General features: G+C 45.3%; 2 protein-coding genes across 6 annotated transcripts in view; one reads left to right on the top strand and one right to left on the bottom strand.

Annotated features, from left to right (window-relative positions):
- Positions 1–11,102, top strand: part of SLC25A26 (solute carrier family 25 member 26) — a 167,847-nt gene extending 156,745 nt beyond the window's left edge. For 4 of the 5 annotated variants that reach the window (XM_025375302.1, XM_025375306.1, XM_025375305.1 and 1 more), the window contains 3 exons: positions 1,620–1,684; positions 2,670–2,743; positions 9,863–10,275. In XM_025375302.1, coding sequence (XP_025231087.1) covers positions 1,620–1,684; positions 2,670–2,743; positions 9,863–9,980 — 257 coding nt within the window. In that variant the 3' untranslated portion in view covers positions 9,981–10,275. Of the gene's footprint in view, positions 1–1,619; positions 1,685–2,669; positions 2,744–9,862 lie in introns of all 5 variants that reach the window. The other variant, XM_025375303.1, reaches the window with a different exon arrangement.
- Positions 10,972–22,894, bottom strand: part of LRIG1 (leucine rich repeats and immunoglobulin like domains 1) — a 126,841-nt gene continuing 114,918 nt past the window's right edge. Inside the window, exons 13-19 of the mRNA XM_025375300.1 lie at positions 18,407–18,727; positions 16,082–16,363; positions 15,137–15,556; positions 14,465–14,590; positions 13,658–13,804; positions 12,762–13,037; positions 10,972–12,663 (exon numbers count right to left, since the gene is read on the bottom strand). Of these exons, the coding sequence (XP_025231085.1) occupies positions 12,437–12,663; positions 12,762–13,037; positions 13,658–13,804; positions 14,465–14,590; positions 15,137–15,556; positions 16,082–16,363; positions 18,407–18,727 (1,799 nt within the window). The 3' untranslated portion in view covers positions 10,972–12,436. The remainder of the gene's footprint in view (positions 12,664–12,761; positions 13,038–13,657; positions 13,805–14,464; positions 14,591–15,136; positions 15,557–16,081; positions 16,364–18,406; positions 18,728–22,894) is intronic.

Below are 22,894 nucleotides of genomic sequence, written 5' to 3'. Positions count from 1 at the left end.
GCAAGTCTCTGAATTTCAGACAGCCTCTGAATTTAAGACAAAGAGTTTTACATACTCATAATTTGAAATGGGTAAACCAAAGGGGATTCAAGTACTCCTGTCAGTTGATAGTACTTACCCCTAAAGTCTGTGACAGTCAGGGGTAACCAGAAGTGGACCATGAGAGCATAAATAGGTACACCATTCAAAAAGTCAGTGTCATAATAAATGTTACCATATAGAGGAGGCTTGGTATAATCTTATTTCAGCATCATATTTAGAAAGAGGTCAAATGACCTTCTTGTAAGCCACAAAAGTGAGAAGGAAAGTAGTGCTGTTTCTTGTCCACAAGCCACAAAAGTGAGAAGGAAAGCAGTGCTGTTTCTGGAGTATCCTTCACATACGTGTGTCCTGTTGCCCTTGTAACACTGCCTCTTTCCCCCTAGCTCTTGGAAGCTGAATCTTTATAACACCTTTTAGGGTTTATTATTTCTCTCTCGTAGGGCCTCTTGGGATTTAGAATATATCTTTGTACTGCACTAAATGAAATATTGACACTATAAACTTGGTTTATGTTAAAACAGAAAGTCCTTCAAAAAGTCCAATCTGTGTACAGTTCAGCCGTCATGACATTCAGATAATACAAACATGAGAGAGAAGGTAGGAAGGAAGCCATAACGTGCAATGCGTGCTGAAGCAAGACTCAGGCTAAGAAGATGTAGAGGAGAGCTTAGAAATGTAGTAACTCTGACTAGCCTGCTATCAGGAGCCTGTGAAACACAAAAAGCTTTGCTCCTTTAATTCAAAGAATCCAGCCATGTATACCAAAAATCCCCACAATGTTACATGTGACTCTGTCCATTTTGCTATATGCAAAGCAGAAATGATAGAAGCATTTTGAAGTAGTCACTTTAAAGAACGGTGGTCCAGGCTGGGCATGGTGGTTAATGCCTGTAATCCCAACACTCTGGGAGGCCGAGGCAGGAGGAGTGCTTGATGCAAGGAGTTCAAGACTAGCCTGGGCAACATAGCAAGAACCTATCTCTGCAGAAAATTTAAAAATTAGCCAAGCATGGTGGTGTGCAGCTGTAGTCCCAGCTACTCAGGAGGAGGCTAAGATGGAAAGATCACTTGAGCCTAGGAGGGTGCGGCTGCAGTGAGCTATGATCACACCAATGTACTCCAGTCTTGGTGAGAGACAGTGAGACCCTGTCTTAAAAAAAAAAAAAAAAAAGACCGTGGCCCATAGAAAGTCGTGAACCCTTTGAGAACCATTAGGAGCAGAGGGTCTCACATACTGAGAGTGGACATCTGGCCATATTCATGTATGTGATATGTGTACACATTCATCATGTACGTACATACACACACTCATTCGTTTGCTAGTTAATGAGAGAGCAAGATAAATTGTGGAGCCTTGTATTTTTCACCTGAGTGGGTAGAGTTCTGTCACTGCAAAAGAAATGAAGCGTGTGGATAAAGATTGTGCATGTGTGCATCGTGTTCTTGAATCAGTGTACATAATCAGTGTACATAATGATGAAGTGATTTGGGCAGAGTCAGGAATTCTAAAAATTACAAAATTATCATGTAATACAGTAAACAGTATCTCACTTGGGTGTTGGGTATTATTTGCACAGGTGGATTTGCCGCTGCAGTCACCACACCTCTAGATGTGGCAAAGACAAGAATTATGCTGGCAAAGGTAAGTGGCAAAATAATGTAATGGAGACACTTCAGATGCTCATATCTGTTCGCACTAGGACTACACGTATGTAAAGTAAACACAAACGGCTACCATTTACCTGTAATAGCATCTTATGCTGCCTGTGGAACCTCTAAGAAAACCGCCATTGATGGAACAATATCCCCAGTGTCTATATAACATTGTACCATGTCACAGGCATTTTCCCCTGTGTTATGTAAGCACATAGGGCTGGTAGGGCCACTGCCTGGTAATACTATCTTCAGATAAACTCTATTTTTACTGCTGACAAACCTAAGGCTCAGAGAGGTTCACGAGCCTCCTGCCATGTGGCAGGCTTTGAACCTAGGGTCACGGTTGGCCTTAACTGGATGAGTTAAGACAGTTGTCAGAAATGTTGAAACCATTTTGTTTAAGAGAAAAATTGTTTTAAAAAACCCTGCTAGATAGAGAGTTGAAAGAATGCCATACATATAACATACCTGAACCAAACCAAAACAAAAAAAGTCCTATGTTTTTGGAAAAGTAGAACAAATATGGCCAGATTTTAGTATAGAGGTGGCAGGATCCAACCTAAGAATGCTGATCATGTTGTAAATGGAACATTTAAACGGCGCTCTATTAAATACGCTTTTTAACTGCTTAGGCAAGTTTCATAGTTGTACCGTTTACACTAATGATTCCCTGCCCTCCTGACGTTGCTTCATGGTGCTTCTTTTTCCTGTGAAATAGTTCATCATTCATCTCGCGAGCTCTGATAAGCAGAGCCTCCCGTGTGGCGTGGGCCACATCCCTGCTTGCCTGCATATCTGAGCGTAAACGCTTCTGGGCAAGCGAGCCAGGTCCTGATTGCCAAGAAACTCCCTGGTATCTGACACTGTGTCCTAGATGAGGGTGATGGGGAGCTGTGCGTCTGAGGATATCTGAGAGGCAAGTGTGTGATTGGGAGCTTCAGAAGATAACAGGTTTCTCTTTGTTCACACAGGCTGGCTCCAGCACTGCTAATGGGAACGTGCTCTCTGCCCTGCATGGGGTCTGGCAGTCACAGGGGCTGGCAGGGTAAGACGAGGAACGCCCTCCCACCTTTCTTCCTCTCCACCACTCCTCCTCCTCTAGCCTGACTTTGGATGAACACCTCTCCTTCCCTCCTGCTTATGTTCTGCTTTGAGTTTCTATATATTGTGCAAAATATTCTAGTTGATGTTGTATATATGAGAGAACGTAGCACATCAAATTGATGGAGTATTCCAATCAGGCAGTTCTCAGCCTTGCCCATCTTGATGTTAGATGGAATTCACATGTGTGGCCCTCACCAGGGTCTGGGCTGCAGCAGTGATAAAATGGGCTTCTGGTTACACAGTGCAGATATACAAGGGAGTGAAGGTAACATTGCTAGAAGAAAGCATTTGTGGTTTTGATGTTTTTAACTATTATTAGTAACAAATTACTTTCAACGTACCACAGTACAGGTGGGATGACTCCACAATTAGCATCAATTGAGAACCATTGTACTACAGAAGTGCCTCAAACTTCTAGCTTCATGTCCTAAAAAGGTGTCTCTGCAAGATATTTCAACATTGCTTTGACACCGTAAACTTGTAAAGCCACCTGAATGTTGGGATCTTACAGGCATGTGAAATGATGGTTTTTCTCTTAGGGACCATGTACCAGGGATTTTCTTGCAAGAGCAAAGCAGTGGCCTCCCTTTGGAGAGGGTCGGCAGCTGCCTGGACTTCAGGCGTCTCAGCTGGCAGTGCCGCCTCCTCATCCTGATGCCCCGAGTTGGATCACTTATTTGATGGTAGTTTTTGTGTACCTTTGGCAGTTTTAATCTCAGCTATTTGATGGTCTGGAGAACATGAAGTAGGTGAGTCAGGCCCCAGTTAAAGTTTTTGTAGGAGAGCAGCCCATCCTAGATTGAAATTTTCCAGTTGGAAGTTTGAAAAATAGGTGATATTGGATGGTTTTGTTGAATGTGACAACTCTGAGGGATTGATGTTGGGTGCCTGAAGGGTGTCACGGTTTTGAAACAAGAACTGGGGTGAAGCCAGAGGAATAATTGGCTGTTGACGTCTAGTGAGAGCGTGGGAAGGGCCGAGTGGGGGCGTGTGTGCTGGGAGCCTGCCACTTAGGACTGCCATATCGTGAGCGCTGCTTATATTTGTGGCACATTCATTCTGCTGCCAGTTCCACAGCAAACAAAGGAATGGTGTGAGAAAAATGAGTCCTGAAGCCACTTAGCCAGTAGCAGGTAAACGGTCTTTATGGGCTGGGTGAGGTGCTCACACCTGTCATCTCAGCACTTTGGGAGGCTTTGAAGCAGGAGGGTTGCTCGAGGTTAGGAGTTTGAGACCATATGGCAAGACTGTGTCTCTAAAAAATAAATAAATAAATTAGCCTGGTGTGCTGGCACGCACCTGTAGTCCCAGCTACTCAGGAGGCTGAGCGATCGTTTGAGCCCGGGAAGTCGAGGTTGTAGTGAGTCACAACTGCGCCACTGCACTCCAGCCTGGGTGACAGCAAGACCCTGTCTCAGAAAACAACAACAACAAAGTTCTTATGTGTTTCAAATAGCAGTTGGGCTACACAGAGAAGTCACATTCAGTGGCTTTTTTGGACTAGAAAGCCAAACTGCCACATTTCACTGTCTCACTGATTTCAGTGTAGTTCATGCTTGATTCTGTGGCAGCTGTTGGGCAGACCTCTTCTGTCGACCTTAGCTTTGTGGAGCTGTGCAGAGCCGTAGCCCCTCTGCCTTTCTGCAGACAGTGGTGGCAGGTGGGGATGGCATGATCGACTGGCAACCCCGTGGCCCCGAAAGCTGGTAGGAGTTGAGTAGATTGAAGATCATCTTCCCTGTGCTGGTTGTGGCATGTATTATACTTGACGTTATAAAACTAAGCAGTGCCAGAAATACAGGCAGAAGAGGGGTGTCTTCCTCAGGCCAGGGGGCCGTCTCTGTCCCCATTGTCAGCTCTGTAAAGGTCATCTGGATTTTTTTTGCTTACCTATCTTCTGAAAGTGTCAGAAGTCATGCGCTCTAGTCAGTCTCTTGAGAGCATTATAGACAGCAACGGTTGTCACTTAAGGGAGTTCTGATTAGCCCCTTATTAATGATTAAAGACAATAAATAATTTGACCAAAAAACAGTCACAGAAAAACCTGGGCTGTTGTGAACAGAGGTCCCAGGCATCCTCAGCCTGAAGGTGTCTCCGCCGGCTTCTTCTGTTGGGTCTCCAAGCACACAGCGCTGCTGCCACCTCCTGTCTCCTCCCCTGGGCGCGCACTAAGTTTACCAGTTACTACTTGGGTTTTCCAGCAGACACCATCTCCTCACCTTGGGATGGAAAGGTGCTGTCCTCTCGGGGTCAAGTAAGGTGGCGACTACTTTTATCTTTCTGTGTGGTCCACGCAGGTGAAGACTTTGTTCTGGCACGTACTGGGAATACACATATAAGTAGAAATGTATTACTAAACAAACACCGTGTGTTCATTCAGCCCAGTAGCCGAAGGCAGATGGGGAGCCTGCCCACCCTGGATGGCCCCTTTCTGGTTTTCTTCACTCATCAGCTGGCTTTCTGTTTTTGTTGAGTGTGCCCTTTATGTAGTAGCTGCCACTGCCGCGAGCATCCCTTTCTGCCTGGCACTGGAAGTGCTTACATTTGCTCTCATTTAATCTGTGGGCACTAGAACGCGCTCCTGCTCAACTCAAAAGTCTTCACCTGCGAGACTGGCTGGGGCCTTCACTGTTCACATTACTCCACGTTAAGGCCGTAATTACGTTAATAGATTCAGTGGTCATCTATTGAAACCATAAACTGCTTCCATCTGCCTCTTGCCAGGAGCAGCTGAACTTGTGAGTGGCAGAAGCTGAACAAGACACTGGCGTTTAGAAATAAGTAAGGTAGTCAAGGCGGAGAACTTTGTGGCCAGTGTGGTCTCCTGCAGCTCGGCATCTGCTGACTGCCCGTCTAGCACCCTTTCCTTCATAATATGATAGGAGCAGGGAGGCTCAGCTGTTTTTCAGGCGGGAAGGACATAGTGGTAATTTATGAGTTTTTGTCCTCACCACCCACCCCATGCAAAAACAATATGCATGATGCTGAGCTTTTTTTTTTTTTTTTAAACAAGTATAGTTTGGTTTTCAGTACAATTTTCATGGTTATTTTTGGACAAGTAATAGGGGTCCTTAATTTTATGTGCAGTATTTTAATGATTTAAACCCTTAGCTAGCTAACTAAAAAGGGCCTCACAAAACTCTTGAATCTCCCATTTTCCTTAGAAGTGCTGAGTGCTGCAAACAGAGGGAGGCTGCTCAGCCTCCTCCAACAGCTCAAAGGTCTTGGGAGAAAGGAGGCAGCCAGGTGCTGGAAGCAGCCTGCAGGGACCGCCACGTTTCTCTCCAGGCCACCAGCTTGCTTGTCACGGAGGCTATTCCTGTATCTTAAAGGATGCATAGCTACTGTTGGTGTAACTTGACCATTTTCAGTTTTCTTCCGTAGACCTGACCAGAAGTCTTTTCACTGGCATATGCACTAGGTCTGCCTTCATAACTTCTTCTGCTTACAGAAGTAATATAGGCATATTTTGTTTAATTGCACTTCTCAGATAGTGCATTTTTTCCCAAATTGAAGGTTTGTGGCACCCCTGCATTGAGGGAGTCTTTCAGCGCCCTTTTCCAGTAGCACATGTCCACTTTGTGTCACATTTGGTAATTCCCACCTTTCAAGTATTTTCATTATCATATCTGCTGTGGTGATCTGTGATCGGCCATCTTTCATGTTGCTGTCATTGTTTTGGGGCATCACACACTGTGTCCACCGAAGACAGCAAACTTAATCGACAAATGTGGTGTGGGTTCGGGCTGGGTCACCAACCGGCCATTCCCTGTCTCTCTCCCTTTCCTCAGGCTTCTATTCTGTGAGAGACAATATTGCAGTTAGGCCAATTAATAATCCTCCAGTGGCCTCTGAGTGTTCAAGTGAAAGGAAGAATCACACCTTTCTCATTTTAAATAAAAATCTCGGGCTGGGCATGGTGGCTCACATCTGTAATCCCAGCATTTTGGAGGCCCAGGTGGCAGATGGCTTGAGCCCAAGAGTCCAAGACCAGCCTAGGCAACATGCCAAACCCTGTCTCTACAAAAAGTACAAAAATTAGCTGGGCATGGTGGTGTGTGCCTGTGTCCCAGCTACTTGGGAAGCTGAGGTAGGAGGGTCACCTGAGCTCAGCAGGCAGAGGTTGCTGTGGGCCATGATTGTGCCACCGCACTCCAGCCTGGGTAGCAGCAAGACCTTGTCTCAAAAAAAAAAAAAAAAAATTAAAAATAAAAGCTGGAAATGATTAAATTTAGTGAGGAAGGCATGTGGAAAGCTGAGATAGGCCAGAATCTAGGCCTCTTGTGACAGTTAATCAAGTTGTAAATGCAAAGGAAAAGCTCTTGAAGCAAATAAGAAGTGCTATCCGGCGAATACACCAAATGATAAGTGTAACGGCCTCACTGCAGATATGAAGAAAGTTTGAGTGGTCTGGATAGAAGATCAGACCAGCCACATCCTCTTAAGCCAAAACCTAAACCACAGCAAGGTGCTAACTCTCTTCCATGAAGGCTGAGAGAGGTGAGGAAGCTGCAGAGTTTGAAGCTAGGAGAGGTTGATTCATGAAGTTTAAGGACAGAAGTCATCTCTGGAACACAAAAGTGTAAGGTGAAGTGGCAAGTGCTGATGGAGAAGCTGCAGCAAGTTATCCAGGAGATCTAGCTCAGATCATCGGTGAGGGCGCTAACACTAAACAACAGATTTTCAATGTAGATGAAACAGCCTTCTATTAGAAGATGTCATCTAGGACTTTCCGAGCTAGAGAGGAGACATCAATGCTGGGCCTCAAAGCTTCAAAGGACTGGCTGACTCCCTTGTTAGGGGCTAATGCAGCTGGTATCTTTAAGTTGAAGCCAGTGCTCATTGACTCTTCTGAAAATCCTAGAGCCTTTAACAATGATGCTAAATCGACTCTGCCTCTGCCATAGTAATGGAACAACAAAGCCTGAGTGACAGCACATCTCTTTACAGCATGGTTTCTGGAATATTTTAAGCCCGCTGCTGGGACCTAGTGCTCAGAGGAAAAGATTGCTTTTAAAATACTACTTCTCATTGACAGTGCACCTGGTCACCCTGGAGTTCTGCTGGAGATGAATGCTGTTCTCTTGCTTGCTAACAACATCCATTCCTTGGTCCGTGGAACAAGGAGTAATTTTAACTTTCAGGTTTTATTATTTAAGAAATCCATTTCATAAGGCTACAGCTGCATCGACAGTGATTCCTTTGCTGGATGTGGGCAAAGTAAATTTCTGGAAGCCTTCTAGAAAGGAGTCACCATTCTAGATACCAGTAAGAACATTGGTGGCTTCATAGGAGGAGGTCAAAATATTGACCATGCTAAGACTTTGGAAAAAGTTGATTCCCATCCTCATGGCTGACTTTGAGAGGTTCAAGACTTCAGTGGAGGGAAACACATACTAGATGTACTGGAAATAGCAAGACCACTATAGTTAGAAGTGGAGCCTGAAGATGTGATGAATTGCCACAATCTCATGATTAAACTCGAATGGATGAGGAATTGGTTCTTACGGATGAGGAAAGAAAGTGATCTATTGAGGTGAATCTACTCCTGGTGAAGATATGGTGAACATTGTTGAAATGACAATAAAGGATTTAGAATATTTCATCAATGTAGTTGTGAAAACAGTGGCAGAGTTTCAGATGATTGACTCCAATTTTGAAAGAGGTTCTACTGTGGGCAAAATGTATTGTGTGCTACAGAGAAATCTTTCATGAAAAGTAGAGTCCATCAACGCAACAATTACAATTTTTAGAAATTTCCACGGCCACTCCAACCTTCAGCAGCCACTATCCTGGTCAGCTAGCAGCCATCAATGAAAGCAAGACCCTCTAGCAGCCAAAAGATTACAACTTACTGCAGGCTCAGATGCTCATGAGCATTTTTTAGCAATACAGCATTTTAAAATTAAGGTATGTATAATTTTTAGACATAATGCTACTGCATACTTAATAGACTACAGTATAGTGTAAACATAACTTTTCGGTGCCCTAGGAAACCCAAAAATTTGAATGGCTTGCTTTATTGCAATATTCACTTTATTATGGTGGCCAAACTTCTCCTGGGACCAAACTTGAAATATCTGAGTCATGCCTATACTCTCGGTCAAAAGGTTCAAAGGTTATGGAAGCATGGGCCAGGAATGTGTCCTGTAATCCTAAGGCAGCAGGCATTCAGTTTAGGGTTTAGGACACATCCCTGGCATGCCTTTTAGACATGGAATCATAGCCCTTGGACTTGGTTTTATAAACCTGTTTTGTAATTTTTTTATGTTGGCATCTGTGTATTTCCTCATCTTTATCAGCTACATAATCATCCACTGTATGTTTGTAGTGTGCCGTAACTGGTATCACCAGCAGCAATGCCACAGTGAAGATGTTTGCACAAATATCTGAGTAGGCACTGGGTGGGGGGCAGTTTTAAAGAATGAATCCTCAATTTATATCCTCGTGGCATTGTAGTTTCACCTTGCATTTCTCTGATTATTCTACATTGCACCTTGGCTGGTGAGCAGCCTTCTGTGGTACCAAGGGACTGTGCAGGTGAAAGCATGCTGCCCCCTTCACAGCCACAGCCCATTTGCCTTTCATGCCTTTAGACAGAAAAGGAACACAGGGAATCCATGGAGGTTCAACTCATTGTTGTGATGTCAGGTTTTTGGGTCTCAAAGGACAAAATGCAACGGAGTCAGTGGGCAGAGCAGCAGCATTGCCCAAAAACCTCTGCACCGAGCGAACCCCTGGAGACCACTTTAGAGGTCTGGGCTGGGAAGTGCCTTCCAGCCTTACCTAGGATTCAGCTCTTTAACGCCTTTTTAAAAAAGTCAATTTCATCTCTCAAAGGGAAAAATGGCATGAAAGTTTTAGAACTATTATTGGGACAGCGCCATTACTTGCCTTATTTGGCAGGGTTCACAAGTGAGCTGTTTACAAGTGAGTGTTCACAAGTGAGTGGTAGTTAGCCACTAATGAGCATGGTGTACTGAGCCGAGCAAGCTGTGGGTATTGGAATTTAACCTTTCTTTTAAATACACACATTAAAAATCCTGTTTTTTTCCCCTAGATTATTTGCAGGTGTCTTCCCTCGAATGGCAGCCATCAGTCTGGGAGGTTTCATCTTTCTGGGGGCTTATGACCACACGCACCGCTTGCTGTTGGAAGTTGGCAGAAAGAGTCCTTGAAGCAGAGACAGCCTCACCTCCACTTCTGTCAAGAGAGGGGCCTGCAGTGTAAACCCTCTTCCGCTGAGCAGCTGTCTGAACTATAGGCCCCAGTGCTGAAGACCAGTTCTGCCAAGATGCCAGCATCGAGATTGTGCCATCCGTGGTGTAGGCTGGCTGGTATGAAGTCATTGGCCTGTATGCCAGAGAGCTAAGAGAGGAAAACGGGGTGTGTGGCGGTACTCTGAACAATTTCCTCAGAACCTCTTAATAAATAAGTTTGGTGTTGCTGAGGCCAGGCCTTTCAGAGCTTTCATTTGATCTGTATCTGATCTTTCATTTCCTGCCACCTGATGGTGGATTCAGCAGAAGGCAAGATGGTTAGAATTTTAAAAGAATAGCTTGTTTGGGAAAAGGAGACTTGGGGAAGAAGTTGTATATGTGGGTGTTTCTGCCCCTAGTTAATTCCTGTTGTGTAAGGTTAGGCTTTGTTGAAAAAAGAATGAACTACACAGGTGCATAGCAAGCATTCTTTCTGGGTAACTAGGCTGCTGGTTTTAATTACCCTCAGATTTCACCCATAAAAACACACGATGTATTATTTTACAGAGATGTGTCCAGCGCCCCCTATGGTGTGTGAGAGAGAGCAGCTGCAGCTCAAGTGACTAGGTGGGCCCAGCTGGCTTCGTGCAGGAGGACACGGTGGGTGAGCCATTCTTGCCATTCTCCGTGTCAGGCTGAAAGGAGGGCCTGGGCCAGCTTTGAAAACAACATTGCTAGAAGTAGGCAGGATGAAATGGAAAGGTCACCACACTTTGGGATTTTAGAGCTTGACTAACAAGCTCCAGGCATAGAAGAATTCAGAACGAAATCTCAGGAATCTAGCTGTGTTGTCTGCCCCGGAGCAAACAGTATATGATTTTGCTTTGCCTATTTTTTTTTTTCCTTTTTTGGGGAAAGATAATTAAAGGCAGAATGACTGCGTTTGTAAAAGAAGGACCACCAACTGTACTGACATTTATAAATGAACCTTTATTAAAGACACTTCAATGCCATCTGTTAGACACTTCAATATTTTACATGGTTTTCAATGTACACTGTAGCAAAATTTCTATAAATAAATAACTTTGTACATAAAAGTAATACTTCCTCTTTCACATTGCCTCTCAGAAGCAGCAAATTCACATATTTTGTGGAAGTAAGATTAGTCAGTTAACTGTCAACAAAATTCTAAATGTGCTTACCTTTTGAACAGTGATGACACCTGACAGTAATTGTTAACTATTTTCTCCATAACTCCCTTCAGCTTTTGGCCAAAGGAACATTTTAAGGACCTTGTTTCTATGTAAGTTAAGTTTTACTAAATTACACATTGGCACTCACAAGATGGTTAGCTACCAGTCTCAAAAGTGCAAATATACCCAGAACCCAGGTCAAGGTCTAAGTCTTTTCCAGTCCCAGCTCAGTTTCATCTGTGCGTGGGAATGGCATGGACAGGCCTGCTCTGGATCCTCAGTAGAAATAAGGTAGCCCTGAAAAGAAAGAACTTCCTCCTTTCTATCCCCCAAGGCCAATGTAATACTCACTCATTATATTGGCAGAACGAAAACAGCACTATAGAAAAATCCACAGGTACCAACACCAGCAGCCTTTACCTTAATTAAAAGTCTCAACTAGCGATCGAATGATACTGAGAAGGCCACATTTGCTTTTATCATAAAATCTGAGGAGGAGGAAAGGCAGTGCTTAATTAACTGTTCTGACCATTTGCTTGTGATGGATTAACAACCCTCATTCTATGCCTTAAAGACAGGACTTAAACCTAAAAGGAAAAGCCATTCACTGCAAGCGTGGATGGCACCCTGCACCCCTGGCTCTACAGGGAGGCCTGTTGCAGGGGCATCCACACATGACCAGTGCTCTCCTGAAGCTCCTTCCAGCGCACGTGGAGTCTGACCGGGCAGCAGTCTAGGGGTCTGTCTACGAAGTGCAATACAAATCCAAGGCCTTCCCTCCTTCCCATCCCCACCAAAAACTCCTGCTAACAAATGTGGTTGTAGCCTCTATAAATTCCAGCCATGCGTTAAGGCACCAGAACTATTTCCCCACCCCCCTCCAGAATTAAACAGCAACCTGATATGAAAAATAATATTGTCAAAATTGTATAATTTTTTCTGTATAATTTTTTTCTGTTAACCATGCACTAAAGATTAAAATAGCCTCTGTAAAAGATATATATGAAATCTCTGAAAACTCTTCTTATGTACAATGGTATCAAATACTTTTTCTGCCTTTTGTACACAAATCCCCTCTTGCGTTTCTGCGCTTCAGATGCAAGTCCTGTGAGTGACTGATACTCCACATGGAAGTTACAACTATGTACAGATGAGTGACGCTTGAACCCAAGCTTCCTCACAGCCTCTCCTACCTCTCTTTCCCGTAGAGACTGGCATGACAAGAGCTGAGGTAGACAAAACCTAGCTTTTTGGTGCCAACAGCAGTGGCACCCTCTGTTTCCCGGGGAGCTGTCCTGTCAGTGGCGTGGACTCGGGACTGGAGTCGCACGCTTTGGGGAGATGGCCATTGGAAACAAGCAAGTGCTGGGCTGCTGTGCGCTCTGGACTGCCTGAAGTTAACGAAGATGCAGGCTGTAACTCTGCATAGTCCGGGTCGTACAACCTTGCTAAAGTCCAGGAAGAATCCCCTACAAGGAAAGAAAGGACCTGTCAGACCCCCACTTGACCACTGAAGCAGCTCCCAACCCACCTGGTAGTAACTCCTCAGGAGATAGTAAAAAGTTACCTTTCCCATCTAGAGATGCCATTGGCTTTTTCTTCACAGCCGTCAGCATTCTATCATGGTTACTGGGGTAGAGCGACCCCTGGCACTCGGGGCAGGACCCAGCAGCAGTCCCGCTGCACTGGTGATGTGGAAAATGCTCTTGGTCACTCCCACCCGGCTCCGGGCCATTTGGCTGCACGCTGTCTCTGGACACAGGCTGGGGGTGGAAGTCTTGTTCCCTGGAGTAACAGTCCACTTCAGTGTTGCAGTCACTGCATACAACCCGGCCACCATGTTCTGAAGGACAGTGCCAAAGATGGGTTAGAGCCACCGCTGTGGGAGTCTTCATGCCCACACAGAGAACAGGCTGCTCAGCTCCACTGTGCAAAGTGAGAACCCTGACTGCAAACACTGTATGCATGCTTCCTCTTTCCCCCAACTATGTCCCCAGAAAAAGGACTGGGCAAACACCAAGCCACTCATGAACTGTGGGGTCTTTCATGTTTACAGTGAATTTCATACTCAGAGAATATAGTCTTACTACTTCAGGGGGGAAAGGGCCATTAGCGTTAGGTACTATGCAGTGTTGGGTCTTTTCAACAGTTAGAAATTAAGCCTCAAAATAGCCCTGGTGAAAAGGTGCTGACTGAAACTACATTTTATTTGTGCCTTGCCCCTTATTTAAGTTGCTTATAAATCTAGAAAATTCACGCTTAGGCTTACCATGCCATAGATTTATTTAGGAGAACTATTCTGGAATTAAGAGAGCCAGGCCCAAGCTTCCCATTTCTATACTGAATACCAAATTTGGAGACAGCTGTGGACTAAGAATGTGTCTCCCCCTTTGATGTACTGACTAGGTCAGCCCCAATTTCCACTTCAGAAAGAAACTACTTCCGACGGGAAGCATCTCATACCCATCTTCTGCGGCCCAGGTGTCCCTTCCGCTTTCTCCGTCGCTTTCCACGGCTCTTTGTGATACCCAGTACAGAGCTTTGGCTGCCTGCAGGCAACGCTGTGAGCGTCGGCCTCTGGAAAGTGGCTTGCATCTCTTGGACAGACACCTGCAGTGAATTCCAACACGATTAGAAACTCTGGGTTTGGTATTTCACAGTAAGCCTTATGAAAGGAATGAGCAAGGCCACTAGAATTGTCATTTTCTAAAAAGTTCTTCAGAGCGGTGGGGCTGTTGGTCTGGCAAGCAGCATGTTTTCTATCACTGCTTCCAGGCAGGTACGCCGGCCTTGTGAAATGAGCAGCTCATTTCTCTATAAGGTGAGCCTCTACGGTCTCAGGCAAGAGCTCAGAGGCCCCCACCATTGGAAGTACCTTATCCTGGTGACAGCTTTCCAGTGTAAGACTGGCTCACAGAGCAGACCTGGGCACATTCCCCATGTAAGGAATGGGCTGGTTGGGTTCATGCCCCGTAATGCCCTTTCCAGCTGCTACTCCAGGCAAGCCTACTTTATCCTGCCAGGGAGTTACTAAGCCCAATCCAGTGGCTTCCTTGGGCGGGGGGACAGGACTTTAAAACCCTGCAGAACTCATAAAGACTGGTCCAAAATAGCAGCCCTTAGTCACAAACTAGAAGTCACAGCCTTCTAGTTCACCAAGTGTGCCCCGTCTGCTGCCAGGTACCTGCCCTGCAAAGAGCTGGAGGCCACCTCCAGCACCTGGAAACATAGTCACAGCAGAGCTCTGCTTCACGGTTACTGAGGCCTTACCGTTGCTCTCAATGTGTCCATTGGCCTGAGGGCCACCCTCGGTCCTGACCACGGTTTCTTGTCGGTCAGAAAGGGTCCCCTGAGAAGAGAGGTAGCTTGGAACATCTGGTGGCACGATGGTTTCATCTGCAAGAAGACAGGACAAATAAAACACCAGGGTCTCAGTCACAAGAAATGCAGACACACGTTCATTGTCAGGCTCAGAAAGGAGATCCTCCCAGTGACGACCATCAGGGCTGTGCACAGAGATGGCATGGAGTCTATGTATGCAATAGGCCCTCCCAGAACCTGCTCAGCCTTACTCTACACCCAGTGTGAAGAGCGCAGCCGGCAGATGCCAGATGCCACAAGAGGTGGAGACCAGTGACGGGAAGGGAGCCAGGATTCACAGAAGCACTGCACTGGGAGATTGTTTCAGGAACAACCTACTACATGGCAGCAGGGACTGTGCATAGATGGCCTCTGAGTTACCAAGGAGAGGGAAAACTGCAGGGTGCGTCAGTTACTTATATATGAGAGTATTCCTGTTTAAGGTTAAGTTACTCAAAGTTAAAATGGAATTAGTGGGACTAAAGCCTCAGGAGTTCTGAAGACACTGGAACCCAGCCCAGTTCCCCAGCATCACTGCCATTCCTCCCTCCTTGAAAGTCAGCTCCGCTGGCAGCGCCTGACCTGTGTTGGTGACACTGTACTCTTCACTCTTCTTCCTGGTCTGGTAGATGATGCACACCCAGACCAGTGACGTCAGGACGATGCTGCTCACGACGGCAATGGTGAAAATGCCTACCGTGGTCCCGTCCTTCCTGCAGCCTACTGCGGGCAGGACACTCAGCTGGCTGTGAGCTCGCTCCGTGCCCAGGGTGTTGGACATCTCACAGGTGTATCGGCCCGCGTCCTCTGCCACCACGTTCTGAACCACAAGAAGCTGGTTGTCAGGGGTCAAGTGGTGCCGCTCAGTGAGGCTCAGTGGGCGGTCCCCCTTGAACCAGGTGATGCGGGGCGGAGGGTTCCCCGTCGCTTTACATTGGAGGGCCACTGTTTCTCCCGCAGATACCACACGGTCTTCCAAGGGCACCGCCAAGGATGGGGTCTCTACAAGAGGGCAGCAGAGATCTCAGTCATTCTCAGAGCCGCAGTTGCTCTGGCGCTGCCCTGTCTTCTGGACAACGGACAATCCAACATATCAATGAGATGCATCTGACATTTTGTATCAGAGTGGCAAGTTTTGGAGAAGACCCTTCGACCCACTAAGTCATCTCCGTTCTGGGGGGGTGCTTCCACAGGGACAGTGAACCTCTGCTGACAAAAGCCCCCGCTATTCCCTAACTGTCCTGTGTCAGGCCTGTGTCCCTATTCTTGACCAAGCCCACATCCATCCTGTCCAATTCTTAGAATGTTCTATATCTAAACCCTATGAAGACTCTGAATTCACCAGCTATCATTTCTTTTAAAGAGAGAGAACCACTTAAGAAAAATTAATTGAAAAAGCAGCCCCAAATTTCAAACAGGGTTGAAAGACCTACCACACATACCACCCCTGGCCACACAGAGCATTTGAGAGTCTCTCTCTCTCTCTCTCACACACACACACACACCCCCGTGGAACAATAGCCAAACCTAAGACAGTCAGGGTGGCATTAGCTGAAATGGAGCCGGCCGAGTTCTGGGCAGTACAGCTGTAAACCCCTGCGTCGTCTATTTTCACATCAGTGATGAAAAACACGTCGTCATCTGGCATGACATGCATGCGTCGCTCACGGGCGGCGGGGAAATCCGTGCCTCCATCCTTCTGCCAGGCAATCTGAGGGTTTGGGTGACCTGTGGCAGCACATTCGAGGCGGGCCATGGTGGTGGTCCGGATGGTTATGTCGTGGGGCGTTTTGGTGAATGATGGCAACACTGGAAAACATATGTATACAGAGTCGGGTTATGGGTCGGCTAGATGCAAAGCCAGGAAGTCTTCTGGCAAACACCTACCTGTCACTGTGCCCAGTGCCAGTTCACTTCCTTTCTCCCAATGTCTGCCCAGGACCACTCCTGCCACCTGTGAATCAGGAACCCCCAGCTTCTCCCACCACAGCTGGAACACTTCCATCAGCCTTGCATTGTACAGCCTAGGCTGGCTATAGTCCCTTCAAAGCAAAGGCTTTTGCTCTACATAGCAGTGTCTATACGGGGGTTGCAGGGGGTGCCCATCCACGCAAGGTAGGGCCTGATGCTTGCCTGCCTTAATTACCCACCAGGAAAGACGCTGTGGAGATGGAATTACAGAGGGAAGGCGGGCATGCCTCCACCCTGGGAGAGCAATGGGATGGCTCATCCGTTTGGACGGGTGTTCATGGGATGAATGGGATGGCTCATCCATTTGGACGGGTGTTTACCAAGGGTGTTCCTGCCCACTGCTGTATACCCAGGCAGGAAGCATTCAGCTTGCCAGCTTGCTCAGCCTAAAGATCGATGTCCCGACAGAGTGGGATACATCCAGCCACACGTCAGGCACCACCGTAGTTCCCGTCAACGTTAATTTGGGGGAGAGTCTAACAGTTCCCTGAGTCTTCCAGAAACTGTGAGGACTTGGAATAAGCCAAGACAACCCGACCACACTGTGGTAAAGCAGGTGTCTCCCCATGATCTGTGGGGGCTTAAAGAGCACAGCAGATCCAGCATTCTGATGATTCTCAAGCCAATTCTTTTTAACTAGAGGGTTAGTAATCAGGATAACTCCATTAGGTTACTGGGGTGGGATAGTAAACTATTCAAGCTATCTACTCCCCACCCTTTGCTCCAAACACAAAATAACACATGGTCCCCTTGACAAGCTCTAAGGCTGGTTAATGAGTAAAAACCTGTCAACTGCCAGGACACTGTCTCTTTCAGGCCAGGGTTCACACCAGCCTTGCACTCCACAGCCTCTGGAGCAGTAGCCAGCCTCTGACTCCAATGCTGTACTGTCTACTCAAACAGCAGCTTCCCCAGGATAAGGGGATGTTTGGAATTTGGAAACCACATTATCTTGGCTTACAGAGGATAAGAAATGGACAAAAACACAAGGCTAAGCTCTCCACAATTTGACCTAATATAATAACTAGTTTTTTTTTTTTTTTTTTTTTTGGAGACAGAGTCTGGCTCTGACACCCAAGCTGGAATGCAGTGGAGTGATCTCGGCTCACTGCAACCTCCACCTCCTGGGTTCAAGCAATTCTCGTGCCTCAGCCTCCTGAGTAGCTGGGATTACAGGCATGTGCCACCACATCTGGCTAATTTTTGTATTTTCAGTAGAGATGGGGTTTTGCTATGTTGGCCAGGCTACTCTCAAACTCCTGGCTTCAAGTGATCTGCCCACCTCAGCCTCCCAAAGTGCTGGGATTACAGGCGTGAGCCACAGTACCCGGCCAATAACGAGATTTTTATTTTTATTTATTTATTTTTGAGACAGAGTCTTGCTCTGTCACCCAGGCTGGAGTGCAGTGGTGAGATCTCAGCTCACTGCAAGCTCCGCCCCCCAGGTTCACGCCATTCTCCTGCCTCAGCCTCCTGAGTAGCTGGGACTACAGGTGCCTGACACTTCGCCTGGCTAATTTTTTGTATTTTTAGTAGAGACAGGGTTTCACCGTCTTAGCCAGGATGGTCTCGATCTCCTGACGTCGTGATCCGCCCACCTCAGCCTCCCAAAGTGCTGGGATTACAGGCGTGAGCCACCGTGCCCGGCCAATAACTAGATTTTTAAAAGTCAACAAAAACAAGTAACTCATTGAGAATAACCCTTGAAATCTGCAAAACTTGCTCTAGGGCAAACCCAGGCAACAGTATGATTTAATAGCGCCCCAGAGAAGCATGTCTGTGTCCTGTCTCAGTCATCCTACATGGAAAGCTGAAAGGGCAATCAGGAGTGTGGTATGTAGGATTCTGGCACTATAACAAAGAAAGATGGTGTTCCCATACCATTCACGGTGAGCCTGGCCTTATGTGAATAAGTGGAGCCAAAGTGGTTGGTGATGACACATTGGTAGCGGCCCTCGTGCCCAAAAGTGACCTGGCGGAGGTGCAGGATGGTGGTGTACTCCATCACTTCCCCGTCCTGTGCGTGGACGTGAACAAAGTTCTCCATGTCTGCGTTGGTCAGGACTTCATTGTCCTTCTTCCAGGCAAAGGTCATGGGGGAGCTGCTGCTGCTGGCTGCTGAGCACGTGAATCGGATGTCCTTGCCCACCATAGCCATGGTGGTTTCTGGCTGGGTGATGATCTGTGGCTTCAGGAAGTCATCTGGGGAGAGAAGGGTCAACTGTAAGGCACTGAGTTCTTAGTACACACAGGAGCCAGCTGCTGTTCATGCTAACAAGAAACTGACTCAGATACCAAGCCGGAACCAGAGCTCGAGGTCCCTGTGCATCCTCAGCCCCACCAGAGGTCATAAGAGTTGCACCATGGATATCTGACCTCATCTAATTATAAGTCTGAGTACTGATCACCTTTATGATCAAACTCCTTGATTAGAAATTAACCCACCACTTTTCAGTTCTCAAACCAGCCAGCTGGCAGGTCCCTTAAGACAACTGGCTCTGCCTGCTGACTTTCACACAAAACAGAGTCAGGCATCACTGGTCATGGCTGCAGAGATGTTATCCACAAACCTTACTCCAAAAGGAGGTGGTGTGAAACACTTCCAAAATGCCAGAATAAGGACCTCCAAAAATCTGCACCTCCATTAAAACAATGAAAACACCTGGAAAAATGGTCAAAAGCAACTTTTTCAGAATTCTGGAAAACCAAAGGCCTACAACAATCCATGGAGTGTTGATTCAAGAAAACAGCAACATCTCAGTAAGAAATGTGAGCTTTTTGGTGTTTTAACTTATCCTAAGCCCCATTATCTTATCTGCCCAGCTCCATGGTAGCCTTGAAACCCAGCAGCCTAGCAACCACTGAAGGGTCAGAATGGGTTCCCCAAAAGCCGCATCCCCAGAACTGACACTATGTGACCTACCTGGCAGCAACCTGGCAAGCCCCATTCACAGGATTTGCATTTATTTGCCCTGTCTAGTTTGCCCAGCAGGAGAAGCCCTAGCCCCAGGGCACATGACCACAACAATCAGTAGCCGCTGTTTAACAGTGCGGCTGACTGAGGGGACAACACAACTATAAAGGAAAATGTGGGGAATACAATGTTGACGGTGGGCTTTGAAAAGGTCCAATACGTTCCTGGGGATCTAGACAGCCACATGCAGGTGCAAGGCCTTGTGCATGCCCAGGAAAGACCTGAGGGGGTCCTCATTTCTCACCTGTGGCTGAACATGACTGTCTACACAAATACAAAGTGGATGGCACACCCCAACACAAACACACAGCCGTCAGGAAAGGATAGGAGACAGTGGTTGTGGTGACAAGGACTTTTCTGTCCAACCATTAGCTAACCACTAAACTAAACAAGCAGGGACTTAGGGGGACAGACTTTACAGCTTTTGTCCAGGAAAAGTCACTAGGCAAGCTGTAACAATAAATAGCAACAGCAGCAAATCCTGGGGGAGAAGAAGGGGAATATCCAGTTTCCAGAGTTGCCACATTATTTTATTTTAAATGCCCAATTTTCAACAAAATATTATGAAACACTCAAACAGGAAAAAAGCAGTCAACAGAAACTCTCTGAGGGAGCCCAGACTTAGACTCACTAAATAAACTTTTTAAATCTGCAATTACAGGCATGTTCAAACACCTCAACGAAACCATGTCTGAAAAAAATTGAAGGATAGTGGCCAGGTGCGGTGACTCACACCTGTAATCCCAGTACTTTGGGAGGTTGAGGCAGGCAGATCATGAGGTCAGGAGATCAAGACCATCCTGGCTAACATGGTGAAACCCCATCTCTACTAAAAATACAAAAAAGAAAAACAACAAAAAAATAGGTGTGGTGGCGGGTGCCTGTAATCCCAGCTACTTGGGAGGCCAAAGCAGGAGAATGGCGTGAACCTGGGAGGTGGAGCTTGCAGTGAGCCGAGATCGTGCTACTGCACTCCAGCCCGGGCAACAGAGCAAGACTCTGTCTCAAAAAAAAATAAAAATTAAAAAAAAAATTAAAAAATAAAAAATTGAAGGATAAAGTATGAGAAAATTTTATAGCAATAAAGAGATAAATTACAGATATGAACCAAGTAGAAATTTTGAAACTTAGAAGTACAATAACTGATATGAAAAATTCACTAGAGGGGCTGGACAGCAGAACTGAGCTGGCAGAAAGAAGGGGCAGGGAACTTCAGACAGTCAACTGAGATTATCCAGTCTGAGAAACAAAGAAAAAAGAATGAAGTAAAATGAACAGAACCACAGAGACTTGTGGGACAACATCAAGCACAACAACATACAAATCATGGGAGTCCAAGAAGGAGAAGAAAAAGGAACAGAAAAAGTATTTGCAAAACAAAGGCCCCAAATTTGATGAAAAAACGTGCAGCCACACATCCAAGAATATTAATGAACTCCAAGTAGAATAAATTCAAAGATCCAAACCCAGATGCATCATAGTCAAGCTGTCAGGTGCCAAAAACAATCCTGAAGACACAAAAGAGGAGCAACTCATCACATTCAAGGGATCTTCAGTATTATTAACGGCTGATTTCTCACCAGAAACCACAGAGAACAGAAGGCAGTAGGAAGACATTCAAATTACTGAAAGAAAGATGTTCAACTACGAATTCTATGTATTAAAAAACCCATCCTTCAAAAATGAAGGAGAAGTTAAAACATTCCCAAGTTTTTATTTTAAACACATACAAAGCAAGTTGACTGTTACCAGACCTGCCCCACAAGAAATCCAGGAGAGTATTTAGTATGGCTGAAATGAAAGGATATCAGAGAGCAACTCCAATCCACACCAAGAAATAAAAAATCCCATTAAAGGTAACTACACAGGTAAATGCAACACACAGGATACATGTATTTTTGTAACTCTCTTCTCCTGATTTAAAAGACAGCTACATAAAGCAGTAATTGTAAAGCTGTGTTGATGGGCTTAATGAAAATGTAATGTGTACGACAATAGTAACATAAAGGAAGAAAACTGGATCTTAATAGGAACATAATTTTTGCATACTATTGAAGTTAATTTCATTATTTCTTTGACCTAGATTGTTGTAAGATGTTAATTTTAATTCCTATGGGCAAAACTAAGAAAATAATTTTTAAAATACCTGTGTGTATATTTAAAAAACAGGGAATTAAAATAGTACACCAGAAAATATCTATTCAATAAAAAACAAGTCAGTAATGGAAAAATAATGAAACAAAAAGATAGGACACATAGAACAAATAAGGGGCAAACTCTACCTTATCAGTAATTGCATTAAAAGAAAATGAATTAAACACTCCAATCAAAAGGCAAAGATTACCATAATGGATAAAAAACCATGATCCAGCCACAGCCTGTAAGAGACACAGTTTGGATTCACAGTTTGCAGTCACCAAAAGAGAACTAAAGTGTCCATACTACTAACAGATAAAACAGGCTTTAAGACAGGACTTTTTACTACAGAGACAGAATAATAATTTATAATGTAAAAGGGTCAATGCATCAGAAACACATAAAAATGATAAATACATATATACCTAATGGAACGCCACAAAACAAAATCTGACAGGATTAAAGAAATAGTGCAACAATAATAGTCTGTACACTTCAATACCCCACTTTCAACAATGGATAGAACTAGTCAGAAGATCAAGGAAACAGAAGACTTCAACAACACTATGAGGGGACTTGAAAAAGTTCATGGAAAATGGAATTATAAACTTTATTTCTCAACCTCCATCAAGTTTGAAACTCTCTGGAGTGATGATACCAGCCATTTAGTCCATCCCTAAAAAACTGAGGGTCCTGGAAATTTAAACATATCAATGCAGTCTTTTTTACATTATTAACTGAAGAAAATTGGGTGCCCTTTAAAGATTTTTAAAGATAATAACTAAAAAGTTAGATGGAGCCAAATCAGGACTTTTAGGTGGATGTCTCATGATTTCCCACCAAAACTCTCACAAATTCACTCTTCTTTGATGAGAGGAATGAGCAGAAGCACTGTCATGGTGGAGAACTCTGGTGAAGCTTTCTCAGGCATTTATCTGCTAAAGCTCTGGCTTTTTCAAAACACTCTCATAATAAACAGATGTGATCATTTTTTGATCCTCCATAAAGTCAACAAGCAAAATGCCTTGAGCATCCCAAAAAACCTGCCATGACCATTGCTCCTGACTGGTCTGCTTTTGCTCTGACTGGACCACATCTGCTTCTTGGTAGCCATTGCTTTGATTGTGTTTTGTCTTCAGGATTGTACTCGTAAAGGCATGTTTCATCTCCTGTTTCAATTCTTAGAAAAAATGCTTCAGGTCTTGCTCTCACTTCTTTAAAATGTCCATTCAAGACTCTGCAGCTGATCCAAGTAATGG

Source organism: Theropithecus gelada, chromosome 2 (genome assembly GCF_003255815.1).
Source record: "Theropithecus gelada isolate Dixy chromosome 2, Tgel_1.0, whole genome shotgun sequence".
Classification (NCBI taxonomy): Eukaryota; Metazoa; Chordata; class Mammalia; order Primates; family Cercopithecidae; genus Theropithecus; species Theropithecus gelada.
This window is presented reverse-complemented; position numbering and strand designations above follow the sequence as displayed.